Source organism: Callithrix jacchus, chromosome 2 (assembly GCF_049354715.1).
Source record: "Callithrix jacchus isolate 240 chromosome 2, calJac240_pri, whole genome shotgun sequence".
In the NCBI taxonomy this organism is placed as follows: domain Eukaryota; kingdom Metazoa; phylum Chordata; class Mammalia; order Primates; family Cebidae; genus Callithrix; species Callithrix jacchus.
This window is the reverse complement of record NC_133503.1, coordinates 72397399-72424143: the sequence shown is the minus strand read 5'-3', so window position 1 is coordinate 72424143 and position 26745 is coordinate 72397399. Positions and strand designations below refer to the sequence as shown.

At 48.3% G+C, this 26745-nt stretch overlaps 2 protein-coding genes and 1 pseudogene across 2 annotated transcripts in view; 1 reads left to right on the top strand and 2 right to left on the bottom strand.

The window, feature by feature from the left end:
• The window catches only part of LOC103790477 (uncharacterized), a 59174-nt gene extending 46641 nt beyond the window's left edge, over nt 1-12533 (bottom strand). Inside the window, exon 1 of the mRNA XM_078364796.1 lies at nt 12260-12533. The gene's annotated coding sequence lies outside the window, so the exon portion shown is untranslated. The remainder of the gene's footprint in view (nt 1-12259) is intronic.
• On the top strand, nt 6798-9574 carry LOC100393483 (coiled-coil domain-containing protein 86-like; annotated as a pseudogene).
• A 3199-nt stretch (nt 12534-15732) lies between the features above and the next one.
• LOC108589398 (uncharacterized) lies at nt 15733-21245 on the bottom strand. Its single transcript, XM_078365976.1, has 3 exons — nt 21172-21245; nt 18109-19689; nt 15733-15903 (listed from the first exon to the last, which is right to left on the bottom strand). Exons 1-2 carry the CDS (start codon nt 21243-21245, stop codon nt 18966-18968), a joined length of 798 nt encoding a protein of 265 aa, XP_078222102.1. The 3' UTR covers nt 15733-15903; nt 18109-18965.
• Between the last annotated feature and the right edge of the window lie 5500 nt (nt 21246-26745).

Genomic DNA, 26745 nt, shown 5'->3' with positions numbered 1-26745 from the left:
AATGATTCAAGGATTCCCAGTGAAAGCTGCAGGTCTCTGACCTAACAAAAATTACAATTCCTCAGGTCCTCAGCGAGTAAATTAAGAATTTACATTCTTTCAATATATCAGCATGTTTTAGTAAACATACTTCCTGAACAATTCTGTGCAAGAAGACTTACACCAAAGCATAAGCCTTAATTATTTTCTTCCAGGATTTGTAAATCTTCATACCCAAAATTGCCGATTATTTTACAAAGCGGTGGGTGATGTCTGTTCAGATAGCAGAGAGCACTGCAATAATTCACTGCCTGTATTTAGGACTCCACAGTAGACAAAGCACATTCAGAGTCAGAGGGAAGTAATCGGTTTTCCCATTTTAGAACCATGGAGAGGTTTCATAATCCACCTAAGGTCATTCCTCGCTATAAATCAACAGAGCTAGAAATAAAATCTAGGTCTTCTATCATTTAATTCCATGAGGAAGAATAACCCAGATGATTATGATGATGGTGGTGGCAGTGATGGTGGTGGCGATAGTAGTGGTGACGGTGGTAAGGAAGGGTAAAAGATGGAACAGCAGCTCCCCTGTTCTCACCACAGTGCCTGAGACAGGCACTGCCATGACTGCCACCCTACAGAGCAGGACAGGGCTCACTGTACAGGGACACACACAGTACAGCTGTACAGTGAGCAGGAGCCAGCTCCGGGCTGTGCTGTCCTTAAATAAAAGACAGTCCTGGCAGTCGGAGAGGAGGGTGTGGCTTCCAGCGTTGGGTGGGACCTTTGTCTCTGCTCCAGCTAGAGCTTGGGATCCCTCTCCACTGCTTGGCATCCTCCACCTTGGAGCCCCCAGTGACTTCCTCACATCCCCTGTTGCCCTGAGATCTGCAGGTCCTGAGAGGTGCATAGCTAAGATGCTAGGGCATCCTGAGAAGTAAAGAAGGTGGGTTTTGCCTGATTCAGGGAATACAGACAGAACCAAGTTCTGCAGGCCTGTCACCTAAGTCTCAGGGCAGGGAGAAAATCTCCTTCCCTACAGGGTTGAGAGGTGGTGAGGAAGGCTGGCTCAGCACCCAAGCAGACACAGAAAGGATCCATCCCAGGAGCTCGGCTGGAGGTGTCTCTCTGTGAAGACAGCCAGGCAGGCCATTGATGCCCCTTGGCCCAGGTGTTGGGCACTCTCTGCAGAGCTCCAGGCAGGAGATGAGTAAACAGCTATTTGATGGGTTCAACTTCATCTCCTTGGACAAAGGCAAAAGAGCATTATGCCCCCAAACATGGTCAGCACTGGGCTGGTATGAATGTGGGCATAAAGAAATTTTCAGCTGGGTGCTGTGGCTCATGTCTGTAATCCCAGCACTTCGGGAGGCCAAGGCGGGTGGATCACCTGAGGTCAGTTCGAGACCAGGCTGGACAACATGGTGAAACTCCATCTCTACAAAAATAAAAAAAATTAACTGGGTGTGGTGGCAGGCTCCTGTAATCCCAGCTGCTTGGGAGCCTGAGGTGGGAGAATTGCTAGAACCTAGGAGGTGAAGATTGCAGTGAGCCAAGATAGCGTCACTGCATTCCATCCTGGGTGACAGAGCAAGACTCCGTTTATAAAAAAAAAAAAAAAGAAAGAAAAGAAATTTTCACAGACAAGAACCTGAGATAATCAGCGTGGGCACAAGAAGCAGACCTGAGTCTGGAAGACTCCCTTGGACTCTGTTTTAGAGCTTTCCCCATTCAGTAACCCATCGTCCCACTCCCGAAGGAATTTGGCCTCCATTAGTCACCAGTGACAACTTGATTAGGAGAAAAGTTCCGGTTCCCATACTTTTAGAAATTTCAAAGAAAACACCTCGACGTTGTTTTAACTTTACACTAGGCCATGAGTGTCTTTGCACATTGCTACTGTTTGTATTGTTTTAACTACTTACCTCCAAAGCTTCCACGTAGCTGTCAGCTCTACTGCTTTTCCACACCCCCAATCCTAACAAACAGTTGCTCCAAATAGGGTGATTTCTACCTACCCGTGAGGGTTTAGTGCTATTCCAGCAAAACACATCATCACAGCCCTGTCAGATCAGGAGCCGTGCCCTCACATGTCTCCATAATATTCCACGAGGAAAGCTGTTTCCCACAGTGCTTCAGCATCTCAGTGCTGGCGGAAACTGGTGTACTTCAATTATGTTGGCGTCTCAGCCATGTGCAGGCGAGATCTTATGTATGTCCTAACAGACTATCAGTGTGCCAGCACTGCCAGAACACACTACCACCTGCTGGGTGGTTTTAGGCACAAAAATTTACTTACTCAATTTTAAGACTAAAAATCTGACATTAAATGAGATTTTGGAGTGGTTTCTCCCATTCAATAATTCATATTTTTATATTTTTATGGTGTTTGAAGAGCAAAACATTTTAAGTTTAATGAAGTACAGTTCATCAAACTTGATTTTTATTGTCCTTTGGTGTAAATCCAAAATATCATTGCCTAATCCAAGATTATAAAATTTAATATTTCTCATAAAAATTCTTTGGTTTTAACCCTTACATTTGCATGTGCAGTCCCTTGGGTTTTTTTTTTTAATGTGTGATTTAAGTTAGGAGTTCAACTTCATTCTTTGGCAGGTCAGTATTAAATTTTCTTGGCATCATTTATTGAAAGGATGTTGTTATTCTCAGAAATTTTTTGGCCCCTTTGTTAAAACTGCATTACATAAATGCATGTGCTTATTTATAAAACTTTCTATTTCGTTAGTCGACATGAACCTATCCGTGTGCCACTACCACAGGCTTGATTCCTGTTACTTTGCAGTAAAATAAAAAAAACTGATTTTCGTAAGTTTAAATAATAGAATTTTGTTACTTTTTGTAAAGTTTGTTATGTGCTTTTTTCCTTTACATATACATACAGATTTTGAGAAAGCTTGTCCATTTATATAAAAAATGTTGATAATTTCAAGGTATTTTATTGAATCCGTGGATCAATTTGTGAAGTATTATGCTCTTTACAATGTCATGGCTTAACATTGGGTGTCTTCTTATTTATATAGTTCTTTGATGATTTCTTTTAGCATTGAAAGAACTTTCGGTGTGTGATTTCTTTTAGCATTGAAAGAACTTTTGGTGTATGATTTCTTTTAGCATTGAAAGAACTTTCGGTGTAAAATCCTTTCATTTCATTTGTTAAAAAAATTTTTTTTGAGGCGGAGTTTCCCAGGCTGGACTGCAGTAGCCCAATCTTGGTTCCCTGAAACCTCCACCAGAGGTTCAAGCTTCAAGCGACTCTGCCTCAGCCTCCTGAGCAGCTGGGACTACAGGCATGAGACACCACACCTAGCTAATTTGTGTTTTTAATAGAGACGGGGTTTCACCCAGTTGGCAAGGATGATCTCAGTCTCTTGACCTTGTGATCTACCTGCCTCAGCCTCCCAAAGTGCTCAGATTACAGGAGTCGCCCGGCCTCTTCTGTTAAATTTATGTATCAGTATTTCCTTCTAAAATGCTATTATAAATTGAATTGTTTTCTTAATTTTTATATTGCTGATGGCTAGTATAAAAATACAATTCAATTTTCATGCTGATTTTGTATCTTTTGACACAGATAAACTTGCTAATTGGTTCTAAGTTTTTAGTAAATATTAGTACTGGCTGAGATCTGCAGTACAGTATTGAATAGAGTGTTAAAAGAGAAAATTACTGTCCCGTTCTCAAACTTGCCAGTAAAGCACTGAGTCTTTCACCATTAATTATAATGTTAGCTGTAGGTTTTCACAGGTGACTTTTAGCAGAATTCCATTTTTTTTCATTAGTAGTGTGCTGGATTTTGTTTTTTATCACAATGAATGTTGGATTTGCCAAATGTATTTCTGTATCTATTAAAATATTCTTTTTTGTCATTTTATTAAGAAGAAGAAGAGTCCTGCTAGCCCTTCCTCCAGTGTCGTTTGTTCTGGTGCAAGGAGAAAAGTAAGTGGCTCCAACAGACTGAAACTAGGACAAACAGAGGGACTGGGGCACCCCAGTGTGATCGCAACACGAATGGGGATTCCCAGGGGTCCACAAAGTGAATGTAACTGAAGAATCCTCATTGTAACCCACGACTGAGGTTAAAATATCAGGGACTTCACTAAATACATCTGGCAAGCACTGCATCTTCTCTTAAACAAAATAAATTCCCTTAATAAAGCCAATGGAGGCAGGGTTGGTGGTGGGGTGGGTGTTTGTGCAAGAGGAGTGCATTGATGGCTCTGAACTTTTGAGAACTGCTGGCCTGAAAACCAAGTTGTACACTGGTTTCTCCTTTGGTGCCAATCTTATATTTTAAAAAATACATAACTTTCACGAATATCATCATTAGTGTTATAAGCACAGGGAAGTGTAATCTTATAATTAAAGTATAAACTGTAAATATTTTAATAATGTGCTTTATATACTTCATTTTCTATGCAAGATTAAAAGGGGTCCGGCATGGTAGCCTATGAGCGAGTGTGGGGCGTACCCTGGGGGCCACTGCAATGGAGTAGAGGCCGAGGCGGGCAGATCACCTGAGGTCAGGAGTTTGAGAGCAGCCTGGCCAACATGGTGAAACCCCATCGCTACTAAAAATACAAAAAGTTAGCTGGGCATACTGATGGATGCCTGTAATCCCAGCTACTCGGGAGGTGGAGGCAGGAGAATCACTTGAATCCAGGAGGCAGAGGTTGCGGTGAGCCGAGATCGCACCATTGCACTCCAGCCTGGGTAACAAGAGTGAAACTCTGTCTCAAAAAAAAAAAAAAAAGACTTGCCATAAAGCTACGATAATCAAGACAGTAAAGTATCAGCAAAAGAACAAACAGATAGAGAAAGGGAACAGAATATGTGAGCCTGGAAATAGACTCCCACAAATACAGTCAAACGATCCTTGACAAAGCAGCAAAGAGAGCATTTTAAAGAAATGGTGCCAGAACCACTGGACATCACATACAAAAAAAAAGAATCTAGGCCGGGTGTGGTGCCTCACACCTGTAATCCCAGCACTTTGGGAGGCCAAGGCAAGCAAATCACGAGGTCAGGACTTCAAGACCAGCCTGGACAACATGGTAAACCCCCGTCTCTACTAAAAATACAAAAATTAGCTGGGTGTGATGGTGAGTGCTCGTAATCCTGGCTACTCAGGAGGCTGAATTAGGAGAATCACTTGAACCCGGGAGGTGGAGGTTGCAGTGAGCCGAGATTGCTCCACTGCACTCCAGCCCGGGTGACATTTCAAGGAGACTCTGTTTAAAAAAAAAAAAATCGAGACACAGACCTTGATGTTTCACAAAAATTAACTCAAATGGACCACAGAGCTAGATGTGTAAATTGCAAAATTATAAAACTCCTAGTAGACAACAGGAGAAAATGTAGGTGACCCTGGGTTCAATGATGGCTTTTTGTACACAAGGCTCAAAAGCAGGATCTATGAAAAAAATTAAGTTGGACTTCATAAAAATTAAAACTTCTACCCTTCAAAGGACACTGTTAAAAGAATGAAAAGACAAACCACCAACTGGAAAAAAATATTTATAAAATACTCATCAGATAAATGACTTGTATCCAAAATATACTAAGAACTCTTCAAATTCAAAAATAAAGCAGCAATTCAAGTTTAAAACAGGCAAGAGATGGCTGGATACAGTGGCTCACGCCTGTAATCCCAGCACTTTGGGAGGCCAAGGTGGGTGGATCATGAGGTCAACAGATTGAGACCATCCTGGTCAACATGGTGAAACCCTGTCTCTACTAAAAATACAAAAAATTAGCTGGGCATGGTGGCGTGTGCCTATAATCCCAGCTACTCAGGAGGCTGAGGCAGGAGAATTGCCTGAATCCAGGAGACGGAGGTTGCGGTGAGCCGAGATCACACCATTGCACTCCAGCCTGGGTAGCAAGAGCGAAACTCCATCTAAAAAAAAAACAAAACAAAACAAAACAAAAAATATTAAAATTACCTGGGTGTGGTGGCAGGCACCTGTAATCCCAGCTACTTAGGAGGCTGAGGCAGGAGAATCACTTGAACCCAGGAGGCAGAGGTTGAAAAAAAAAAAGAAAAAAGAACCACCAACAACAACAAAATGAGTGAAAGATCTGAACAGACACCTCACCAAAAAAATATATATACTGATGACAAGTAAGCATATCAAAAGATGATCAAAATGATATGTCATTAGAGAATTACAAATTGAAAACAATTAAAACAAAAATACTACTACACACCTATTAGAATAGGTAAAGTCCAGAACACTGACATTTTTAGGGCAGTGAAACATTCTGTATGATTCCATAATGGTGGATACACGTCATTATGCATCTGTCAAAGCCCATAAAACATACAACAAGGAGTAAACCGTAACATCAAAGATGGACTTTGGTGAATGATAACGTACTAATATTGGCTCATTAATTCGAACGTGTACCACACTAATGAGAGATGCTCATAAAGAGAAAACTGTGCAGGAAGGGGTATGTGGAAAGTATACTTTCAGCTCAAGTTTTCTATAAACCTAAAACTGCTCAAAAAAGGCATATTAATTTTTTTAAATATCCTAACAGTGGATCAGAGGATGACCAAATAAAGCCTGAGCAAAACATGGCAGAAAAAGAACAAAGTAAGACAGAAAACATTTTTTTTCCTGCAAGTGGTTGTTGCTGCTCGAAGTAGCTGGTGCAGTGATTCCAGTTGGCGGCAGAGGTTTACTGGTTGAAGGGAGAGAGTAGGGGTCAAGGGGAAGCTGAAGGATGGTTTGGAAGAGGGAGGGGGAGTTGTTCAGGCAGAAGTGGGTTGGATGGTGACTCTACCACTCACTATGCGACCCTGTCAAAGAAAAACAAAATCGAGCTTCAATGTCAAGGGTAAGGGAAGATTTTCATCAGTACCACCTGTTGCACTAGGGAAGCGTCTAGCCTGAGCTGCACTGAACTTGGGTTTGTGGAGGGGACTTTGAGTTTCAAAGGGAGAATGAGGGAATCGGGAAGGGGTTGGGGGTGCTGCGCTCAGGAAATCGAAAACTTGCAAAGGGTTAGTGAGTGCTGTTAGGCCCCGGTGCTGCTCCCCGACCTTGACTGGAAACTGTCATCCTCCCAGACGGACTGGAGACAGAGGCCCTGTCTCAGGTGCCAGCCAGAACAAACAGTACATCCTTTTGGCAGCATCGTGTTTTCTCAGGCAGGCAATTTAAGGGGCGCCTGAGTCATCTCAGGAGTGTGACCTCCAGCGCTGGTAACTGTTAGTGTTTGTGCAAGTCTCCATAGGCCAAGGCTACGGCCTGGTGGAGACAACGCTCAGAGGGGCCTCGCTGAAGTCTGGCCCAGGAGGGAATCGTCGTCAATACAGCGAGTTAACCCAGCGCTGGGAGCCTCCGTTTTCCCTAACGTATCTGTGAGGAGCAAGAGATGACGTGATCCAGGAGGCTGCCGCTCCATGAGCAGGGTCCTAGCTGGGTCCCTCGCCACCCTGGTGGCTCCCGCTCTGGGAATCTGCGGGCCTGGGAGCACCCAGGAAAGACCTTGCATTCACACCCCCCAACAGGAGCCAGAGAGGTGCCAGGCTCCGGCGCAGCGGAGCCACGGTCAGGCAGCCCAGGGAGGGCGAGAACGGTGGCCGCCACCCGCTCCCCACCCGCAGCCACATCCTGCAGACGTGGGCTCTGCGGCTGCCCTTTCTCATAAACGAGCTCGGCGGGCACCCCAACTGCGCCCGCTGGAGACCCTGAAGCAGTGGCTCTTGGAGCGCGTTCTGCTGGAGCCCTGGGGGATGCCCCAGATCTGGAGGCGGTGGCGGGAGTCCTGTCACATACTCGCCTTAAACCCGGCGGGGCCAACGACCCCGCCCGCCTCAGGCAGGAGGCTCAGTAGCCCCCTTTGCAAACTGCATATTTCCCACCAGCAACTGACCATATGCTCCAACTGACCAGAGCTGGAGGCGACAAAAACGCCGTAGAAACCTGAGTCCCCGCCTGGGGATATTGATGCTCTTTACTGATTGTAAAGTCTGTGTGGATCTTTGCAGCCTTGGCTCAGAAAAGCAGCCAAGTGTCCTGGAGGGCTGTGACCAGAGGACATTGGTGGGGGGGCAGTGCCCCCTTGTGGTCAGTGCGTGCGGGCCTCAGTGAAGGGAGAACCTTAAGGCTGGTGACCTTCAGTACCCCAGCAGGGAAACCACAGAGGCAGGCGGCTGGGGGTGTGCAGGGCGAATGGGCAAACTAGAGCAGTAGAACACTGTCATTCCTCTTAGACGGGAAAACGTTTTAAACACAGATAACACTCAGGGCTGGCAGGTGCGTAAGGAAGCTGGCACTGCCATAAACTGCCAGAGGAGAAAGGAAAGTGGGTACTGGCCCTGGGAGAGGCTTTTTGGTTTGTTCGTTTGCTTTGCTTTGCTTTGGGGAGGTTGTTTGTTTCTTTTGCAGAGGCAGGGTCTCACTATGTTGCTTAGGCTGGTCTCAAACTCCTATCCTCAAGTAATCCTCGTGCCTTGAGTTCCTAAAGTGCTGGGTTACAGGCATGAGCAACCAGGCCCAGTACCTGAGAGCCTTTTGGAACTAAGAATCAAAAGTTTTTCTCTGGGGTGTGGGGGTGGGGGTGGTGCACCTGTGCAGGGGTTTGGAAACTTTGTGTCTGGTCCGTGGATCTCATGGCCCAAGAGCCATGGCCGGAGAGCCTCAGTTCCGCAGAGGAGATTGGCTCTTGTGGAGTTCGAGACCATCCCAGAAGAAACAAGGAAGCCTAGGTCTCCTCCAAATGTTCAGCAAACCAGCCTGAGCCCCCCCTCAAAGGCATCCAGAGACAAGCCCAGGATCACCCAGTCTGCAGCAGGGTGCAGGTTTGGGGTCCCCCCAAAGGCAGCCAGAGCCAAGCCCAGGGTCCCCCCAGCATTAGCAAGATCTCCACCAGCAGTCACCTCAAAGACAGCCAGAGTCAAGTCCTGAATCCCCACAATATCAGCCAAAGCCAAGTGAGGAGGCACCAAAGTGTTCTCAGTGCCATGGAGAACTAGCCTCGGAGTGGGCCCAGAGTCCAGAGGAGCTGCCCAGGGGTGGGGGGTGGGTACCCAGCAACAGCTATACCTGGGCCCAGGATCACCAGAGCCTTACCCCAGTCAGCAAGTGCCAGGGAGAGGTGAGAGGCAGTCATGGAGCAAAGAAGCAAAAAGGTTCTTCAGCCCAGGCTCCAGTATCCAAGAAGTTGAAGGAGGGGGAAGAAGAGTTTCCTATAATCCAGAAGGGGAGGCCCAAATTGGGGTGGGTGTGGAAGGACCACTCCAAGGAAAGGTTCTCCCAGATGGTTCAGGACAAGCACCTCCACACATGCTGGCAGCGGAAGATGAAGGAACAGCAGGAAAGGAAGATGGCCAAGGATTCTGCCCCTCACAGAAGGAAAGGCGCTGCCAGGAGAAGAAACGGCACCAGCCAAGAACGTGAAACGTCGCCTGAAGAATGAGCGGAAGGCAGAGATTGTCCAAGTGATCCAAAACCCCACCAAGCTCAAGCCGGGGAAGCAGAAGCAGCTGCACTCCACTGAGAAGCAGGACACCCTGGCCCTGCTTCAGAAGCAGGACCCCCGGCAGCCAGCAGCCAAGATCTGAGCTCAGGACGGCCCAGAGGCCCTCCACGACCAACAACCATGTCCGACACAGCATCAGGCCACTGGCCAGATGCCTCTGCTGGAGCCAGCACTCCAAACTTATGGCTGCAAAACGGTGACCCCATCCCAGGCAGGGCTCCTGGGCCTTTGACGTCTTGTAGGCAGGTCTGCCTGGGAACTGGCAGAGATGGGGCCGGGAAGAGATTCAGCCCCTCCCTCCTTCCTCTCCTTCTCCAAGTGCCTTCAGACCAAGAACAGTATATTCTTCAGTTCCTCAGTGAGCTGGTGACTAGCAGGTGACTCCCCCAGATATGTATGTCCTGTCTCAAGGTCCTAGGCCCAACCCAGGCCCAAAGGCCAGCAGTCAGGAATCCAGATTCCTCTACACTTTTCCAAAGGCTGCCCTGGGCACCTCTGTGCCCCACTGGCTCTGTCACTGAGCACACTGAATCCAGCTCCTCTGCACTTTTCAACACGGAAAGATTAAAATGGGGAGATTGCAGGGAGCAGTTTTTCCCTAGCATCCCCTTTCCCAAGCCAGACTCTCAGAAGCATCAAAGATCTAACTCATGTCTACCCAGTCTGCAACAAAAACATTTATTGAGTGGCTATTGCATACAGGCACAATTCGAGTCTCCAGAGAATACAGACAAAGACAAAAGTCCCTGCCCTCAAGGAGCTTTCACCCTGATGGAGGGAAAACATCGTAAACAAGCAAAATGTGTCATGTGTCAAAAAAAAGTCTTTCTCCAAATGCCTCCACTTTGATCTAGCTATTCCACTTGTAGGAATTTATTTATAAGACTCTAACAAGCATAAAAAGAGGTAGGGGCCAGGCCTACCCCTTTTTATAGGGGGTAGTAGCTCATGCCTGTAATTCCAGCACTTTGGGAGGCTGAGCCAGGCCAAGGTCAAGAGATCAAGACCACCCTGGCCAACATGGTGAAACTTCATCTCTACTAAAAATAAAAAAGTTAGCTGGGCGTGGTGGCATGCACCTGTAGTCCCAGCTACTTGAGAGGCTGAGGCAGGAGAACCACTTGAACCCAGGAGGCAGAGGTTGCAGCGAGCCAGGATCACGCCACTGCACTCTGGCCTGGTGACAGAGCGAAAGTCTGCCAAAAAGAAAAAAAGGGGGTAGTCAAAGAATTAAACAGAAACATTAGTTATTAGAGCAAAATTAAGAAAATATGCAACTGTTTAAACACATTAATAAGATCCATATTCAAGTAGTAAAACGATCCTATTTTGTCATTTAAATAGCTTTACAAAATATTGATAAATTAAGTAAAATGAGGGTTTGAAACAATATGTGCACTTTGTGTCACAGGCCAGGTACCCCAGAGCAGGGAGTGGAGGGCCTGAGGCATACAAGGGACCGATTAGGGATAATCTTGATCTCTTGACCTTGGCCCGCCTCAGCCTCCCAAAGTGCTGGAATTACAGGCATGAGCTACTACCCCCTATAAAAAGGGGTAGGCCTCGCCCCTACCTCTTTTTATGCTTGTTAGAGTCTTATAAATAAACTTATGAGAAAAGCAAGCAGAAACAAGCTTGAGAAGAGGGAGAAGTCAAAACAAGGTGCAGGCTCAGCAAAACCTCAGCCAGCCAGTCAGGACGCCAGAACACACATCGCCCCTCAGAGGTGGCTGGGCCAAGAAGAGGTGGCCAGATCTTTACACCCAGGCCTCAGGCACATGAGGGGGCTCCCCCGGGAAGGCCCTGAAACACTGGGGGCACTCTCTTTGGCTCAGGCACACCTTGAAGCAGCCAGCCAGACGCTAAACAAACTCCCACAACTGGGCAGCAAGTCCTCCCGAAGGGGGATCCAGGCAGTACATCTCTGCATCCACCACATTCTCGTACAGTATTTGTTTTCAGGAAATAAATTGCACCTATCTATACAGTAAAAAATAAGTACATGGACTCCACAGGTGTAAATATTTATAAGACAATTAGAAATGCAAGAAAATTGTTGAGGTAAATAAATATTTAAATTCCTGGAATAGGCCCGGCACAGTGGCTCACACCAGTAATCCCAGCACCTTGGGAGGCCAAGGCGGGCGGATCACCTGAGGTCAGGAGTTCGAGACCAGCCTGGCCAACATGGTGAAACCCCTGCCTCTACTAAAAATACAAAATTAGCCGAGCATGGTGGTGCACGCCTGTAATCCCAGCTACTCAGGATGCTGAGGCAGGAGAATGACTTGAACCCGGGAGATGGAGGTTGCAGGAAGCTGAGATCACACAGTTGCACTTCAGCCTGGGTGACAGAGCAAGACTGTCTCAATAAATAATAAATTCCTGGGATAAATCCCGCTTGGTCATTTTGTATTAGTCGAGGTTCTCAGGAGAAACGAAACCAATATGTAGGTGGAATAACCCTTATCTGAAATGTTTTGGATTTCGAATTTTCTCAGGTTATGGAATATTATTCACACACAGGTTATGAGATGTCCTGAGGTGAGACCCAAGTCTAAACTTCCTGGATAAGCAGGAAGAGCTCGGCTCAGAACCCTTCGGGAGCTCCCACTGCCGTGCCCCCCGGGCCTCCTTCGTCCCTCAGGGCTGCGCCGTCCCCCGCCCCCGAGCCCCAAGGCTGCCCTCCTTGAGACTGCCCAGACCCTCACTCGACACAGTCCTGGCCTTCTTTCCCCTCCCTCACCTCTCCCCGAGCAGAACTCACGCGAGGAGGCTGGTCCCCCAGGCAGGCCACCTGGATCCTCCAGCTGCACCGTGACGCCCCCTGCGGCCGCCCGTGCGTGGGGTCCGCCGCACCGCCTTTCGCGTGCTGGGGCGCGCGCCTCTCCTCCCAGCCTTCACTCCGGTCGCCTAGTTCTCTCCGGTCGCCTTCCCACTTCTTTCCCTACAAACTCCACTTTTCTCTGCCGTGGAGATGCTCTTAAAATGGGTTTGCTCCACGTGCTGGTGCAGCAGCCTTCGGAGGCGGGCTGAAGTCCGGGGGCGGGGCGGCCAGGGGCGGGGATATGCAAATGAGTCCTCCTTTCAGCCCGGGAGGGGCGGCGCCTTGGGTTCGCTCCGCGTCTCCCCGCTTTCTGCGTCCCTTCCGTGAACCCTGGGTTTCTTCCCGGTCCTGCCCTCTCTGGCCCCCATTCTTTCTTTTTCTTGCTAATTCTCCCCTCTCTCCCTTGCGTTTTCCACCCCGAATAAAACAGGTTCGCTCGCGCTTTGATCATAAAGGGCGCCTCTCTAAAGGAGGCGGCCTCGCCCGCAGGACCCTGCCCGCGTCCCTCCGGCCTCACCGGGTCCCACCCATCAGGGCCTGGGACCCTCTGAGAACGCTAGCGTGGGGAGCACAGCCGCCCCTTCCCAGGTCTCCTTCCTTTCTGCGGACGCAGATGTCGGGAAGAGTTCCTGGCACACCCGCGCCCCTTTAGGTTTGTGAATTGGTGGGTGGCGCCCTGTTCTCCCACCCACCGACCCTAAGCAATGGCTGCTTTGAATGGAGATGAGCACGTGGTGATAGATCCTACTTCCAGCGATGATGCAGGAAAATGGCTCCTCGCATATGTGACAGGAGGAAACATGTTCCAGCTGTTTTTTGGAAAAGAATTTTCCAACGGCCAATAGCATTAAAATACATCCACCCTCAGACCCAGTCATCTCATTCCTTAAGGTCGTAGCTTTAAGACCTTAAAAGTTAAAGATGATGGGAGGTTGCTTAGGTGAAGGATGCACCTAAGGCCCTGACTTCAGGACGAGACATATGGTAGCAAAATTACACTTGTGTCCCATGAATACATGCAAATAAAAAGAAATAAAAAACTAAGACCTTAGGGTTAGGATTTGGGTTAGTGCCTCTGAGTTAAGGTTAGCCAGGTTCTAAAAGAATGTGCTAGATCTCTGCCCACTTTCTGGCACAGCTCTCCTGGGTGTGTTGTTAAGGGAGGAAAGATGCAGAAAACTGCACAGTTTGCAATCTCGTTCCTGTAAAATAAACGGTGACCAACTTCTTCTGGTTCTCTTTATGTTTAGTAGTAATACACATTCTCACTGGAATGTTTTAACGTCAGATAAAAGGCAGGGAGAGGACGGAAAGAGAAGAGGATTTTTAAGCCGAATTTTGAAAGAGGCACCCACCTCTTTTGATCCCACTGATCTCACAAAGAAGCAATCACTGGTCTATAACCCCCTGGTTCCTGGACCCATGGAGCCCTAATTCCTGGAGCCCTCTAAATACTGATCCCTCCTGTGTCAACCAGACTTCCATAACCCCCAATAGTAGCATAGTTCAGACCCCAAATTACTGACACCCGTAGACTCAGAATTCCTGAAACCAGTGGCCCCTAATGAGTCACCCCAATGGCCCCTAATTAACTTAAGAAATGCCCATTCACTGCTCCACCATCTCCCAAACTCATCCGTTATAAAATCAAGTCAGGATATTCCCTGTGCTGAGGAGAAAAAATCCAAAGCCCTAAGCTGTGAGCTCTGTCACTCCTCGTCCCTGTGGTGGCCATTCCATCCACTGCCACCGTCTTTAAAGATTCTGACTTTGCTTGAGCAAAAGACTCAGTATTTCTACATCACACATGTGAGACAGAACTAAAGGCTTTAACGAGATTTTTACCAAAGGCTCTGGGTTAACACATGAACTGAAAATAACAAAAAGCTTGGTCATTTGAATGAGAAGATATGGCCCTGTTGCTTCCAAGTGTCCAGCCTGCCCATAAGTGGTGGTATCATCTTAGTGCCCCCAAAGCGATAAATATTCCCTCTCTTGCCTGGCTCTCACTCCCCGTTTTAGTATCGAGTCATACATCCTTGGACACATTAAGGTATAAGATGATGAATACAAATGGTATCCACATCTGTCAGGAAAGAGCCACACCCAGCCCCTCCTGGTCACAACAGACAAAGTAGCACATGAAACAAAGCACAGCATCCCAGAACATGAGCAGAAGACCTCTGAAGACAGCTCACACACACAGAAGCCAGGGTGCCACGTTTCTGAAAGAGCTTTTGGAGAAGGCAGCGGCAGGGCCCCTTTCCCAGGTCAGCCTGTTCAGAAGGCTGCTGCTCTGGGGAGCTCAGGGTCTCCACTTGTGCTAGACACTCCCATTGCACTTCAGTCTTGTGGAATTTGGCTAATGTCTGATGAGTCATCTGTCCTGTCCTGAGACCCTGAGCTTCAGGCCAGCCTGCTGTGCATCTGTCTGACCGCTGCTTGGGAAGGAGGAGCCTGGCCATAGCTAGCCTCCGGATTCCCTGGTGCTCCCACCACTGGTACCACAGCCCGGCCTCAGCTGTGGGAAACAAACACCAGGCTCTGTCCTGAAGCAGTAAGGGCCGTGCCATTCCCCAGTGAGTAAGACAAGCCCAAGGAAGGCTGCTGTGGAACCCCTCCCTCTCCAAACCCATGAAGGGGCTTCTGGAGGATGGTTAGGGTGGAATCATTTTTTCTGTCTACCTAGCACTGTCTTCCCCTCACCAGATCTGCCCCTGCCCCAGTCTAGAACACTTAGCCCCGCTCCAGCTCTGTCCTCACGGAGCACTGGGTCCCCGGTGCTGGTGGCGCATCTTGCCTCAGACACTCAACGGCCTTCCCCTCCTCTTCAGGTGTTTGTCTTGGATTCAGGCCCTGTACTGTCTTCTTGAGCTATGAGCTCTGCCCTGTGGCTCCCATTATCCCGGAGCAGGAAACTAAGTTGCATTTGAGGGGAGAAGTGTAGCTGAACTCACAGATGGCAGGAAAGGGGAGAGCGGATGGGAAGAGGTGGAGTGCTGGGGAACAGGCAAAAGAGAGGAAAGTGGGCATGTGCCCTGTCATCTCTCCAGCCTCACGTATCTGACTTGAACACCTGTGGACGCAGGGGCAGAAGTGGAGGCCGATGGTGCCAATGCAAGCGCTCTAATGCATGATGCTCTGGACATACATACAGAGGCTCCTGTGGCATGACACTGTGAGAGTGGCTCTGAGGGGAGGGAAGGGGCTTCCCTCCAACCTTGAGGAAAGGGGACTGGGAGCACCCTGAGCCAGCAGCCTCAACCGACACAGGACCATTCTCCTAATGGGCAAGGGAGACGGCGGATTCTCTGAGGGGCTGTGAGGGCATAGCTGGGGCCAACCAGAGGTAGTCATAATAAGAGATAGCACGCCCCAAACACTTTAGTGTAAATCAGACATGGCAATTGCACTCTAGATGATTATTTTATTTAGGTATCAAAATGGCCCTAAATGGAATGGGATATTGCACTGCACGTGCAGGGTACGGACTGGGGGCTCTGGTTTGAGGGCCAGCTCACATGCAGGGGAGTCATGTGGCTGTCCTCAAGATATCTAATTGTTCTGCATCTCAGCTCCATCATCTGTAAAAGACAAAAAGAATAGTGATTATGAAACTCTTACTTGTCACGCTTATCCCCCTCTTATTTATAAGAAATAGTGGATCAGTATCTTACCCAAGACACACACTGGTAGGTGCAAGAGCTGACATTTGAATGACAGACTTCCTGACACCAGAACACAAAATCTTACCCATGGAAATGTATTTGCCCAAAAGATCCACAATTTGCAGTGTTGGCTGGGTACCATGGCTCACACATGTAATCCCAGCACTTTGGGAGGCTGAGGAGGAGGGGTGGATCACTTGAGGCCAGAAGTTCAAGACCAGCCTGGCCAACATGGCAAAGCCTCATCTCTACAAAAAAAAAATTTTTTTAATTAGCTGGGTGTGGAGGCATGCACCTGTAGTCCTCACCCCTACTTGGGAGGCTGACACAGAGAATTGCTTGAACCCAGGAAGCAGAGGTTGCAGTGAGCCAAGATTGTGCCACTACACTCCAGCATGGGTGACAGAGCAAGACTCCATCTCAAAAAAAAAAAGAAAGAAAGAAAAGAAAAAGAAAAAATCCAATCCCTGCCTTTTTACTGAAATTGTAAATCTATTTACATGTAATGTAATTATGGTCATGGTTGGACTTAACTTTTCAATTTTGCTACTTATTTTCTATTTTCTATTTGCCTCAAGTCTTCTTTCATTTTGCTCCTCTGTTCCCCTGGTATTATCTTTGTTTGTGCTAAATAAGTTTTTTGTTGTATCAATTTTACCCACCCATTTTGAACCTTTTTAAGCAAAAAAAGGGATGGATTAAAATTTTCAAAATGGAAAAGGTTGCTAATTGCAAGCAGTATCCACAGGGGAGCTGAAGTAACTATAGCAGTATTTGGAAAAGCTGAAGTTACTGCTAAAAATATTTCTACAGAGACAAAGATTTCTTAATGATTAAAAGATCAATAATCAGGAAGATTTAATAATTTAAAACTTACACACAGCTAACAACTGGGCCCCAACATCCGTGCAGCCAAAACTGACAGAATTGATACATGAAATAGACAATACAGACAAATATTTTAAGTCCTGTGAATAAATGTGAACCTGAAGGAGACAATCCTTCAAGATGTATCCCAAGTTGCTAACTGGACCAAAATTTAAAATAACACCAAGCAAATATTTGCAGACTAGCAGTCACACACTCATGAGCACCCCAAAGATCCACACATTTTATCTTTGAGACTTTCAGAGTTCAAAGATTTGTAAAAGATTAAACTTGTCTAAAGATGTGGTTTCCTAACACACACCATGAAACATCTGGCCCACAGAGCAGTCAAGTGAACCCGTAAAAAGCAGAGGAAGGGGCCCATGCATGGGCAGCCATTCCATAGGCTCAAACCCACAGAAATCAGGAGTCAGCACCTAGAGCAGTAACACTGCTGTCCCATTAGCTGGGTACCAGGAAACCATGCATGTAAATCAATTCCTCCACTGTTAATTCAATAGCAAAGACACAAGAATACTTGGTAAATAAACAAAAAGGGGTGTGTGTGTGTGTGTGTGTGTGTCTCAGAAAGATTGACCAAATTAAGCAAATGGAGAGGTAGGAAGAGGCAACCACACTAGCAGTGGGTGTCCTGCCTGCTTCTCCCTGGAGGAAAACTGGTCCAAAGTTCCTCTTTTCTGTTGCAAGAATCCTGACTCTGAGGTCAGCCAGCTTAACAACCTCCGGCCACTCAACCTTCTGGGTATACCTAGCAGAAAATAGGATGGGAATGGACACTGTCTCTCTGGGGGAGTTAACCACCTTGGGGAAAGGGGGTGGGGAGGATGGGAGCTTCCCTGGGCTGGAAGGGTTCCCTGGACTCCCTTCGAGAGCATAGCTGGACTCATGATAGTCTCCTAGATTGCCAAGGAACCAGCGAAGGCCAAGCAGCAAGGTACCGGGGAACAGATACCCCCAAGTGGGCCTGGGGGAGGGAACCAACCTCTTCACAGGCAAGCCAGGCCAGACCCAGGTTAGGGAGAACTAAGACAAACAGCCCATAGAGGCAGCCACTCCTCCCTAGCACATTATGGCAGGCTCTGGGCATGGGAGTTCTGCATCTTCCTGAAGCTGTTCAGCTGTAACTGAGTGCTGGACTGAAGGGGGCGCTGGCGCAGAAAGCCAGGGAAGCAGGCAAGGTGGAGGAACAGGAAGGCTGAAAGGCGCTCCGGTCGGATATGGCCCCCATCTTACCATTCAAGGCCTAGTTGATCCACTGGATCACGGCTCTCTGCTCTAAATCAAGGTCTTCCGCAGTGACTCGATAACCGAGCTGGGGGAGCGCCGGCAGGGCCAGGGGGTCATTTCTTCAATAGGGCCACAGCAGAGGAATCCTGCGTTTTGGGGGCCAGGAACCATCAGATGGAGCTGCACAATCCCTCCGGTTTTGTTTCTCCCCTAAGGAAGCATCTGCAACTGTTTCATGCTCGATCATCCCTGGTGGTTCCACCGGGGCAGAAGAAGAGCTAGCCAGACGGTCTTCCTCCCTGGCTTCCTTTTCATGCGCCTGGGAACGGGGTGGGGCTGGGCACGGCGACTCCAGGGTGCCTGGGCCGTTTCCCCCCTGCAGAGGTGGGGAATCCTCCAATGGAACTGGATGAGCTGGTGATGGCATTGTGTTTGCTGCATGAGCTCACTGAGGAGGTCTGGGCTTTCCTAATCAGACTGTTTGCGGAGCTCTTAGAACAGAAGTCTCTCTGCAGAGGCCCAGGCCTGGCCGCAAAGGAAGCGAGGACACCTCCGACCATCGGGCGTCAAAATGGCGACTGTGCGGTCCCGCTGTCCTAGGAGCCCAGGGTGGGTCGCCCTGCCTTTCCGGGAGCGTGGGTCCCTCCTCGTCCTTGGCGAGCGCTTTCCCACCCTCCCCGCAGAAGGCCAGGTCCCTCTCTTCCTTGGCTCTCTCTTGACTGCTCGCTTCCAGGACCCCAGTCAGGCTCTCCTTTGCTCAGGGGATTGAGAGGTGGCAGGCCAGTGAGGACCATACAGACACCACTGACTGCTCCAGGGCCAAGTGGAGCGTCAGCTGGCCCCCAGCCGAGGTCTTCTCCAGATCACCGAGGTGCACAGCATCCTGGAGCCAGAGGCCGGCAGCGCTGGCTTCTCATGGCCGCTCCAGGGCGCTGGGGAAAAGACCGCAGAAACAGCCACTGGGACTGCCCCGCGGGATAGTGCTGCCTGTAGGCCGCGACGCACGCCCGCGGGTGCCGACGACAGGACCCCCACGAGCGCCTAGCACAGCGGCCTGCGAGGCAGTTCCAGGCACCGCGCCGCCCAGTGGGCCCGGGAGGCTTGCGGAGCGCACTTCCGCACAGTGGGCTCCCTGCAGTGGGGTCGGCGGCGGGGCGAGGTTGCAGTTGGCTGCCGAAGCGGCCTACGAGGAAGCGCGCTGTCGGGAGCGCGCACTGCCGGGTGACACAGCCCTGGAACGCGTGAACGGAGGAAGGGCGCGCACTGGGATGTCTCCCTGACGCTGCCGACGAAGGTGCGGGCGCACGGGGATAGGCGCTGCACGGGGATGGGCGCTGAGTAGGCGCGGGGCCGTGGTCCCTGAGTCGGAGAACCGGAACCGCCGGGTGCGGGGCGGCAGGCTGAGCAGCGCCAACGCGAGGCGGAAGCCTGGGGTGGGCGCCTGCACCTGTGCGTGTGCCAGACCTTCCCCCCGAGCACGCAGTGAGAGCCTCTCCGAAGCCAGGAGCTGACTGGTCCCGCTGGACCGGAGATACCCCGGCGCGGGGCCGCGCGGCCGCGCAGGAGGTGTCCAGGCAGGAGGGAGGACTCAGGCGTGGAAGGCGCCAGGAGATCGTTAGAGCCCAGCGGCTCTAACTCATCCCAGGGACTTTGTGTAACCCAACATGTCAAAGGGTACGTTAATGAGATCTACAAACAGCTTCTAAAATACGGGCGTTTGACTTTTAGCCATTTTATTAACTGACTTCTCAGTCTAGGCAACGCAGTGAGACCCCGCCTCCACAAAAACTAAAAAGTTAGCCGGCCGTGGGGGTGCGCGCCTGTGGTCCCAACTACTCAGGAGGCTGAGGCAGGAGGATCTGAGCCTGGGGAGGTCGAGGCTGCAGTGCGCCGAGATCGTGTACACTGCATTCTAGCCTGGGCAACAGAGCAAGACCCTGTCTCAACATTAATAGTAATAATTAATAATAATGAATAAATAATACGGACTACTCAACCGTCCAAATTTTTGTGCCTGCTGTGCTTCAAAGACCATTCTAAAGTGAAATAAGAGAAAAATTCATGGTAGCGGTTGATATGAATGGAATTATCTTAGGTGTTTAGAGGGAGTTCTAAAACTTATTTAAAATTATATTAAATATTTAAATTATTAAATGTTTAAATATGTAATTAAAATATTAAGTTTAAGTATTAATTGGACAAACTGCATACTCAATTTAAAATAAATCATGGATACTTTAAAGTAAAATATAATTATGTTTTTGTTATTCTTCAAATGCCACCTTGAATAGTTTTCAACCATAATTTTTTCAACAGCTTCATTGCGGTACAATCTACATATTATAAAATTTACCCATTTTAAGTCTACACTGCAAGGATTTTTAGTAACTTTACAAAGTCTGTAACTTTCACCAAAATCTTACTTTTATAGCATTTCTATTTGCCCAAGAAGAAAATTCAATGCCCGTCTGCACAGCCACTCCCCATTCTCACCCACAGGCCCTGGGAACTACTAATGTACTGTCTGGCTCTATAAATTTGTCTTTTTCAACATTTCTTACAAGTGGACTCTTACAGGCTGGGCACGGTGGCTCACACGTGTAATCCCAGCACTTCGAGAGGTCTACAGGACTGTTTGAACCCAGGATTGAGACCAACCTGGGCATCATAGCAAGAACCCTGTCTCTACAAAAACATAAAATAAACAAATTAGTCGGGCATGCTGGTGCACACCTGTAGTCCCTGTCTTCTGGGGATATTGAAGTGGGAGAATCACTTTAGCCAGTGTAGGGGGGCGGGTCAAGGCTGCATGAGCCATCATTGTGCCACTTCACTCCAGACTGGTCAACAGACCAAGACTCTGTCTAAAAACAGGCAAACAAACAAAAACCATAGTACATTCCTTGGAGGGAAGCCAATAGATTTTACAGGAGCAAAAACCTCTTTCTCATTCACCCCCTGTATCCCTAGTGCCTGCCACGTGGGAGCAAAATACATAACTGTGAAATGAATAAGTAAATAAATACATGCACAGAGCACTCTGCATCGAGGCTGGCTTGGAGCCAGTACCCATCGAGTACAATCAGCATGCCTGGAGCTGTCACCTGCTCTGAAGACAGGTTCTCTTCTCTGGGTACAAGCATCCTATCACAGGTGGAAAAGAAGAAGACTGGCCTTCTAGCCACACAGAGGTGGCCACAGCTTTTGCTGTAATTAAGCTCTAATTTCTCCTGGTGTGCTCTTATTTCCTGTAGACATAAACTATGTGAATTTAAAATTGCATGCCCAAAACTGCTCATAAAGCCTCACTTTGTGCACAATTTTTGAAGATAATGCATCTCACTTCAATTTTTTTTTTTTTTTTTTTTTTTTTAATTACTTGGAGGAGTGATCCTGAAGATAACAGGTCTTGGGCATGTAGACACATGGCACAATATGGCCACACGGTGGCGCCATGCAAGCAGTCAGCAAATTGTTGCCACAGTTGCTTCCTCAGCATCTTTAGTCCTGGCAGCCCTGTCCCAGCAGCTCACTTTCAAGTGCTGTCCGTGAGCACGCTGTTTCTCAGCGCTTATCACAGTGAGAAATGGGCATGCTTTCAGTCGCAGCGCTGCTGCCAGAGCTGAGAAACTCCAACAACACTCAATGTCTGAGAATCTGTGAGGTAGAAGACAAGGTCGTGGAGAAGATGAAAGAAGCTCTTAAACTGGAAAGATATGACACACGCACACACGCACACGCACACACACGCGCGCACACACACGCCTAAGTGAAAGATTCGTCTTGATAAATGTGTATATTGAACTGTGTAGGATCTTCAGCAACACGTTGCTTCAGGTAAAATGGAACCACCTTGAACCTTTGGTGCATGGTTCCAGAATCTGTCCCAGAGCTCAAAAGAGGGAATCCAACCTCGTTTCCCACAGAGCCTTTTAGTTGTTTGGGGATGGGCCGATAGCCCCAGGTGGGCCAGTTTCAGGAGGAAGGAAGTCAGTGACAGGCGTGCCCTGAGCTGTGGGGGTGGAATGAGGTTGGGCTGTGGGTGCTGTGGGTGCTGGAGACTGCCTGAGTCTTCCTCTTCCTTCATGCAAATGGGCGCCCTGAGCCTGCGCCGGCAGCTGCCCTGACCACAGGCAGATGGCTCAGCTGGCAGGCCCCAGATTCATTGCTTCTAGCCTGCCCCTCCCTTCCTCCCTTCCTTTCTTCTTTCTCCCCTTTCTCACTTGAGGGGGATTGCTCTGTCCCTCTAGTTCTGTCACTTGCCTTTTCACCCAGCGATACCTCGTGGCCATCTCTCCACCTCAGCACGCAAAGACTGACCCCTCCGCTCCATGGCCTCTGGGAGTCCACTCTGAGAAGTCTGTTATGTGACCGAATCCCCTCTTGGGGCTTTCCTCTCTCACATAAATGTGGAGGTTCTGACATTTACACACTACAACTCAGAGGCACAGAAGTTCTTTGTCCATCATCGAATGCAATTGCTGTCGGCACCATCCCCCATTTCCACAGATAGTGTCAACAAACTTGTGCCTACAGTTTGTTCAGCTGTTTCTAGATTAGATCCGAGAGGCTCCAAGGCTAGCAGGGCTCCCGTGGGTCAATGCCTGGTCTGTCCAGGTTCCCCCCACCCTCATTTTCTCCCTGCCTCTCTGAGTGATCTAAGTCTGGATGTTGCACAGGCTCTTCAAAGTTCACTGTCCAGCACCAGGTAGGGTTGAGGCCTCTGTCTTTGACGGTGACAGTGTGGCCGCCTGATGCTCTACCAGGCACCACTGCAGGCTGTGTGCTTAGGGGACGGGCCCAGGGACCCCTCTCCAGCCTGCCCGGCCTGCACTGAGCAGGGCTTTCTCTCGGAGGCATCCTTGGGCCTATCACTGTGGGCACAGCCCTTGGCCCTCAGATGCCTGCTTTCCCTGGCCAGGTGCTCCTGCACTGTGCGGGATGTGGGGTTCTGTGCAGGGCTCGCGTGATAAGCCCCAAGCACACGGAGCACTGCCTCCACACCCTGAGATGTCCTCTACCCACTGTTGCATGGACACCTGTGTCTTCCTGGGCCAAGGCCCAAGTTCTGGGCACACAGAGTCCCTCAGAGGCCCCAGGTCTCACCTGTCTGCTCCTAGGGTCCTGTCTCATTCTCCTCTTCCTGTCTACCTGTGGCATGCACAACTTCCCAGGGGAAATGGCTCACAGGCCATAGATGCTTCCTTTCCTACTTTGTGGCGTCACTTGATAAACTCTGAGGTCTGAGTCCTCCAAGTTTGACATTTTCAGAGTTCAAAACAAAACTATTTCTTTGCCTATCACCTGACACTTACAAATCAAAGAGTCTTTCAGTTTTTAGGATGTTTTCTCTGCTCTGCACTTTGGAACATTTAATCAGAAATTCATTGAGTCATTGATCCTTTGTGATCCTCCTCTGCTTCCCATCTGCCAGCAGGCTAACCTAGGTATGTACATATGGCAATGGCAGTGTTATAGGACTCTAAAGGGACAAGGTCTTCACACTGTCACTTTTGCTGAATTACATTAACTTGGCTAAAGTAAGAGGCTGTTTCATTTTCAAAAAGAGGAGAAATTGACTTCAAATTTTTTTTTCTCTGTCACCCAGGCTGGAGTGCAATAGCATGATCTCAGCTCACAGCAACCTCCACATCCTGGGTTTGAGCAATTGTCCTGTCTCAACCTCCCAGGTAGTTGGGATTACAGGTGGCTGCCTCCACATCTGGCTAATATTTATTTATTTATTTATTTTTGAGATGGAGGCTTGGTCTGTTGCCAGGCTGGAGTGCAGTGGTGCAATCTTGGCTCACTGCAACCTCTGCCTTCCAGATTCAAACAATTCTCCTGCCTCAGTCTCCCTAGTAGCTGGGACTACAGGCACGTGCCACCACACCCAGCTAATTTTTGTATTTTTAGTAGAGATGGGGTTTCACCGTGTTGGCCAGGATGGTCTCAATCTCCTGACCTTGTGATCTGCCCACCTCAGCCTCCCAAAGTGCTGGGATTACAGGTGTGAGCCACCACACTTGGCCATTTTTTGTATTTTTTAGTGAAGACATGGTTTCACCATGTTGGAGAGGCTGGTGGAGAATTCCTGACCTCAGATGATCCGCATGCTTTGGCCTCCCAAAGTGCTGGGATTATAGGCGTGAGTCACCACACCTGGCCCTTGACTTCAGTTCTTAACAGGAGAAGCTACAAATGCACATTGTAAAGTGCATGAATATATGGAGAAGTACATCGTGGTGGCCATCTTGGCCATCAACCACATTAATAGAAGAGAAAGAATGAGGCCAGGTGCGGTGGCTCACGTCTGTAATCCCAGCACTTTGGGAGGCCAAGGGGGGTGGATCACGAGGTCAGGAGATTGAGACCATCCTGGTCAACATGGTGAAACTCCATCTGTACTAAAATACAAAAAATTAGCCGGGCATGGTGGCACACACCTGTAGTCCAAGCTACTCAGTACTCAGGAGGCTGAGGCAAGAGAATCGCTTGAACCCGGGGCGGGGGGGTGGGCAGAGGTTTCAGTGACCTGAAATCATGCTACTGCACTCCAGCTGGGCCACAGAGCAAAACTTCATCTCAAAAAAATGAAAAAAAAAATGCAGTGATTAAAAAAAACACTTGATGGATCCATAAAAAGTAAGAAAGAAGAAATAAATGAACAACAGGATGATGAAACAAATAGAAACCCCATCTCTACTAAAAATACAAAAATTAGGGGCAAGGCACAATAGCTCACACCTGTAATCTCAGCATTTTGGGAGACAGAGGCGAGCAGATCACCTGAGGACAGGAGTTTGAGACCAGCCTGACCAAAATGGAGAAACCCCATCTCTACTAACAATACAAAATTAGCCAGGTGTGACAGTGCATGCCTGTAATCCCAGCTACTCAGGAGGCTGAGGCAGGAGAATGGCTTGAACCCTGGAGGCAAAGGTTGTGATGAGCCAAGATCACGGCATTGCACTCCAGCCTGGGCAACAAAAGTGTGACTCCATCTCAAAAAACAAACAAAAAAAAATTTGCTAGGTGTTGTGGTGGGCTCCTGTAATCCCAGCTACTCAGGAGGCTGAGGCAGGAGAATCACTTGAACTTGGGAGGCAGAGGTTGCAGTGAGTCCAGATGGCACCATTGCATTCCAGTGTGGGTGACAGGAGCAAAACTCCATCTCAAAATAAATAAATAAATAAATATTGGAGTTTTATTCAATGCAATGATATATTACAGGCGATTTGAGCATAATGTGACTTTTGCATTTTTCATTTGCAAAAACACTAAGTGAATGCAGAAAATTATGCCCAGTCAAGCTGATGAAGCAATGTAGAAGTACACAGAAAGCACACATGCACACCCTTCCAGCACCTACCAGCCACCTGACTTTACTATGTGTGTTATGAGCCACAGCCATGCATTTTTGGCAGGACAGACTTCCACCCCATCCAATTTCAGATAACTGCCCTTCCACCACCTCACAGTAAACCATAAGCTATAACCAGTCAAAAAAAAACTCGCATATTATATTATTTCATTTGTATGAAATGTCCAGAGTAAGAAAATGTGTAGTAAGTAGATTACTGGTTGCTTTTCTTTTCCTTTGGTATTTTTAGTAGAGATGGAGTTTCATCATGTTGGCCAGGCTGGTCTGGAATGCCTGATCTTGTGATCCGCCTGCCTAAGCTTCCCAAAGTGTTGGGTGTAACCTTAAGGTCTTCTCATGCCTTTTCTGAAACGACACCTTCCCCTGGGCATGCTTCGTAACTTTCCAATTTCCTCTGTATTTGCAGTTGCTCTTGAATGTCCAACTTTTTAATGTCTGGCTCCAAGAAGGGCAAATAGAGAGAAATTAAGGGGGAAAAAGACACCAGTTCTTTAAGTCCCCTGGAAGTCACTTTAGCCAGCAAGGGAGGGGCTTGTAACAATGGGAGAAGGTGCAACAACCATAGTTGCTACCTCTCTGTCTGTACTTCTGTAATCAGGTGAAGTAATCAGTGATCAGAATAGATACTCAGTATCTGGATGACAGGGTCTCATGCCTACCGTGGCTCCTGCAACTGATCTGTAAGCTGCTACAGGAACATGTGCACAGCTGCCTGCTGTGGGGATGAGAGGTCGAGAACAGGCAGCTGCAACTGTGCTGGGAGCTGACTGACCAGAATTAACCACAATTTACCATCTGAGTCTTTTCCTGGAAGCTGCAGGCCTTCAATGGACTTCAGAGTTCCAAAATAGACAGATTCTCTCAGTATTGTTGTCTAGGCGAAGAGAGAGATTTCTCGGGCTTCCTGCTTCTCCATCTTCCCAGAATTCTCTTCTTGGTGATTCTAAGACCATTCACCAGGGGAAGAAATGGCCTCCCCAACAAATGGTGCTGGTATCACTGGACAGCCACAAGCAATGAAGTTGAAACTTTACCTCACACTGTAGACAAAAATTAACTCAAAATGGATCAGAAATTAACACAAGGCCTAAATGTAAAAGCGGAAAAAAAACTTTTGAGGAAAGCAAAGTAGTAAATATTCATTTAGCAATGAAAGCTTAGCTAGGACATGAAAATTGCATACAAGAAAAGAAAAAAATAGGTTAGTTGAACATCAAAGTTAAGACATTTTTGTGCATCAAAGGACATTATACATTTTT

Coding starts and splice junctions, on each gene's coding strand:
- LOC108589398 (XM_078365976.1), bottom strand. CDS start 21,245: ATGCTTGTACCCAGAGAAGAGAACCTGTCTTCAGAGCAGGTGACAGCT. Junction 19,690..21,171: donor ATGCTGATTGTACTCGATGG/GTACTGGCTCCA, acceptor TCCACGCCTGAG/TCCTCCCTCCTGCCTGGACA.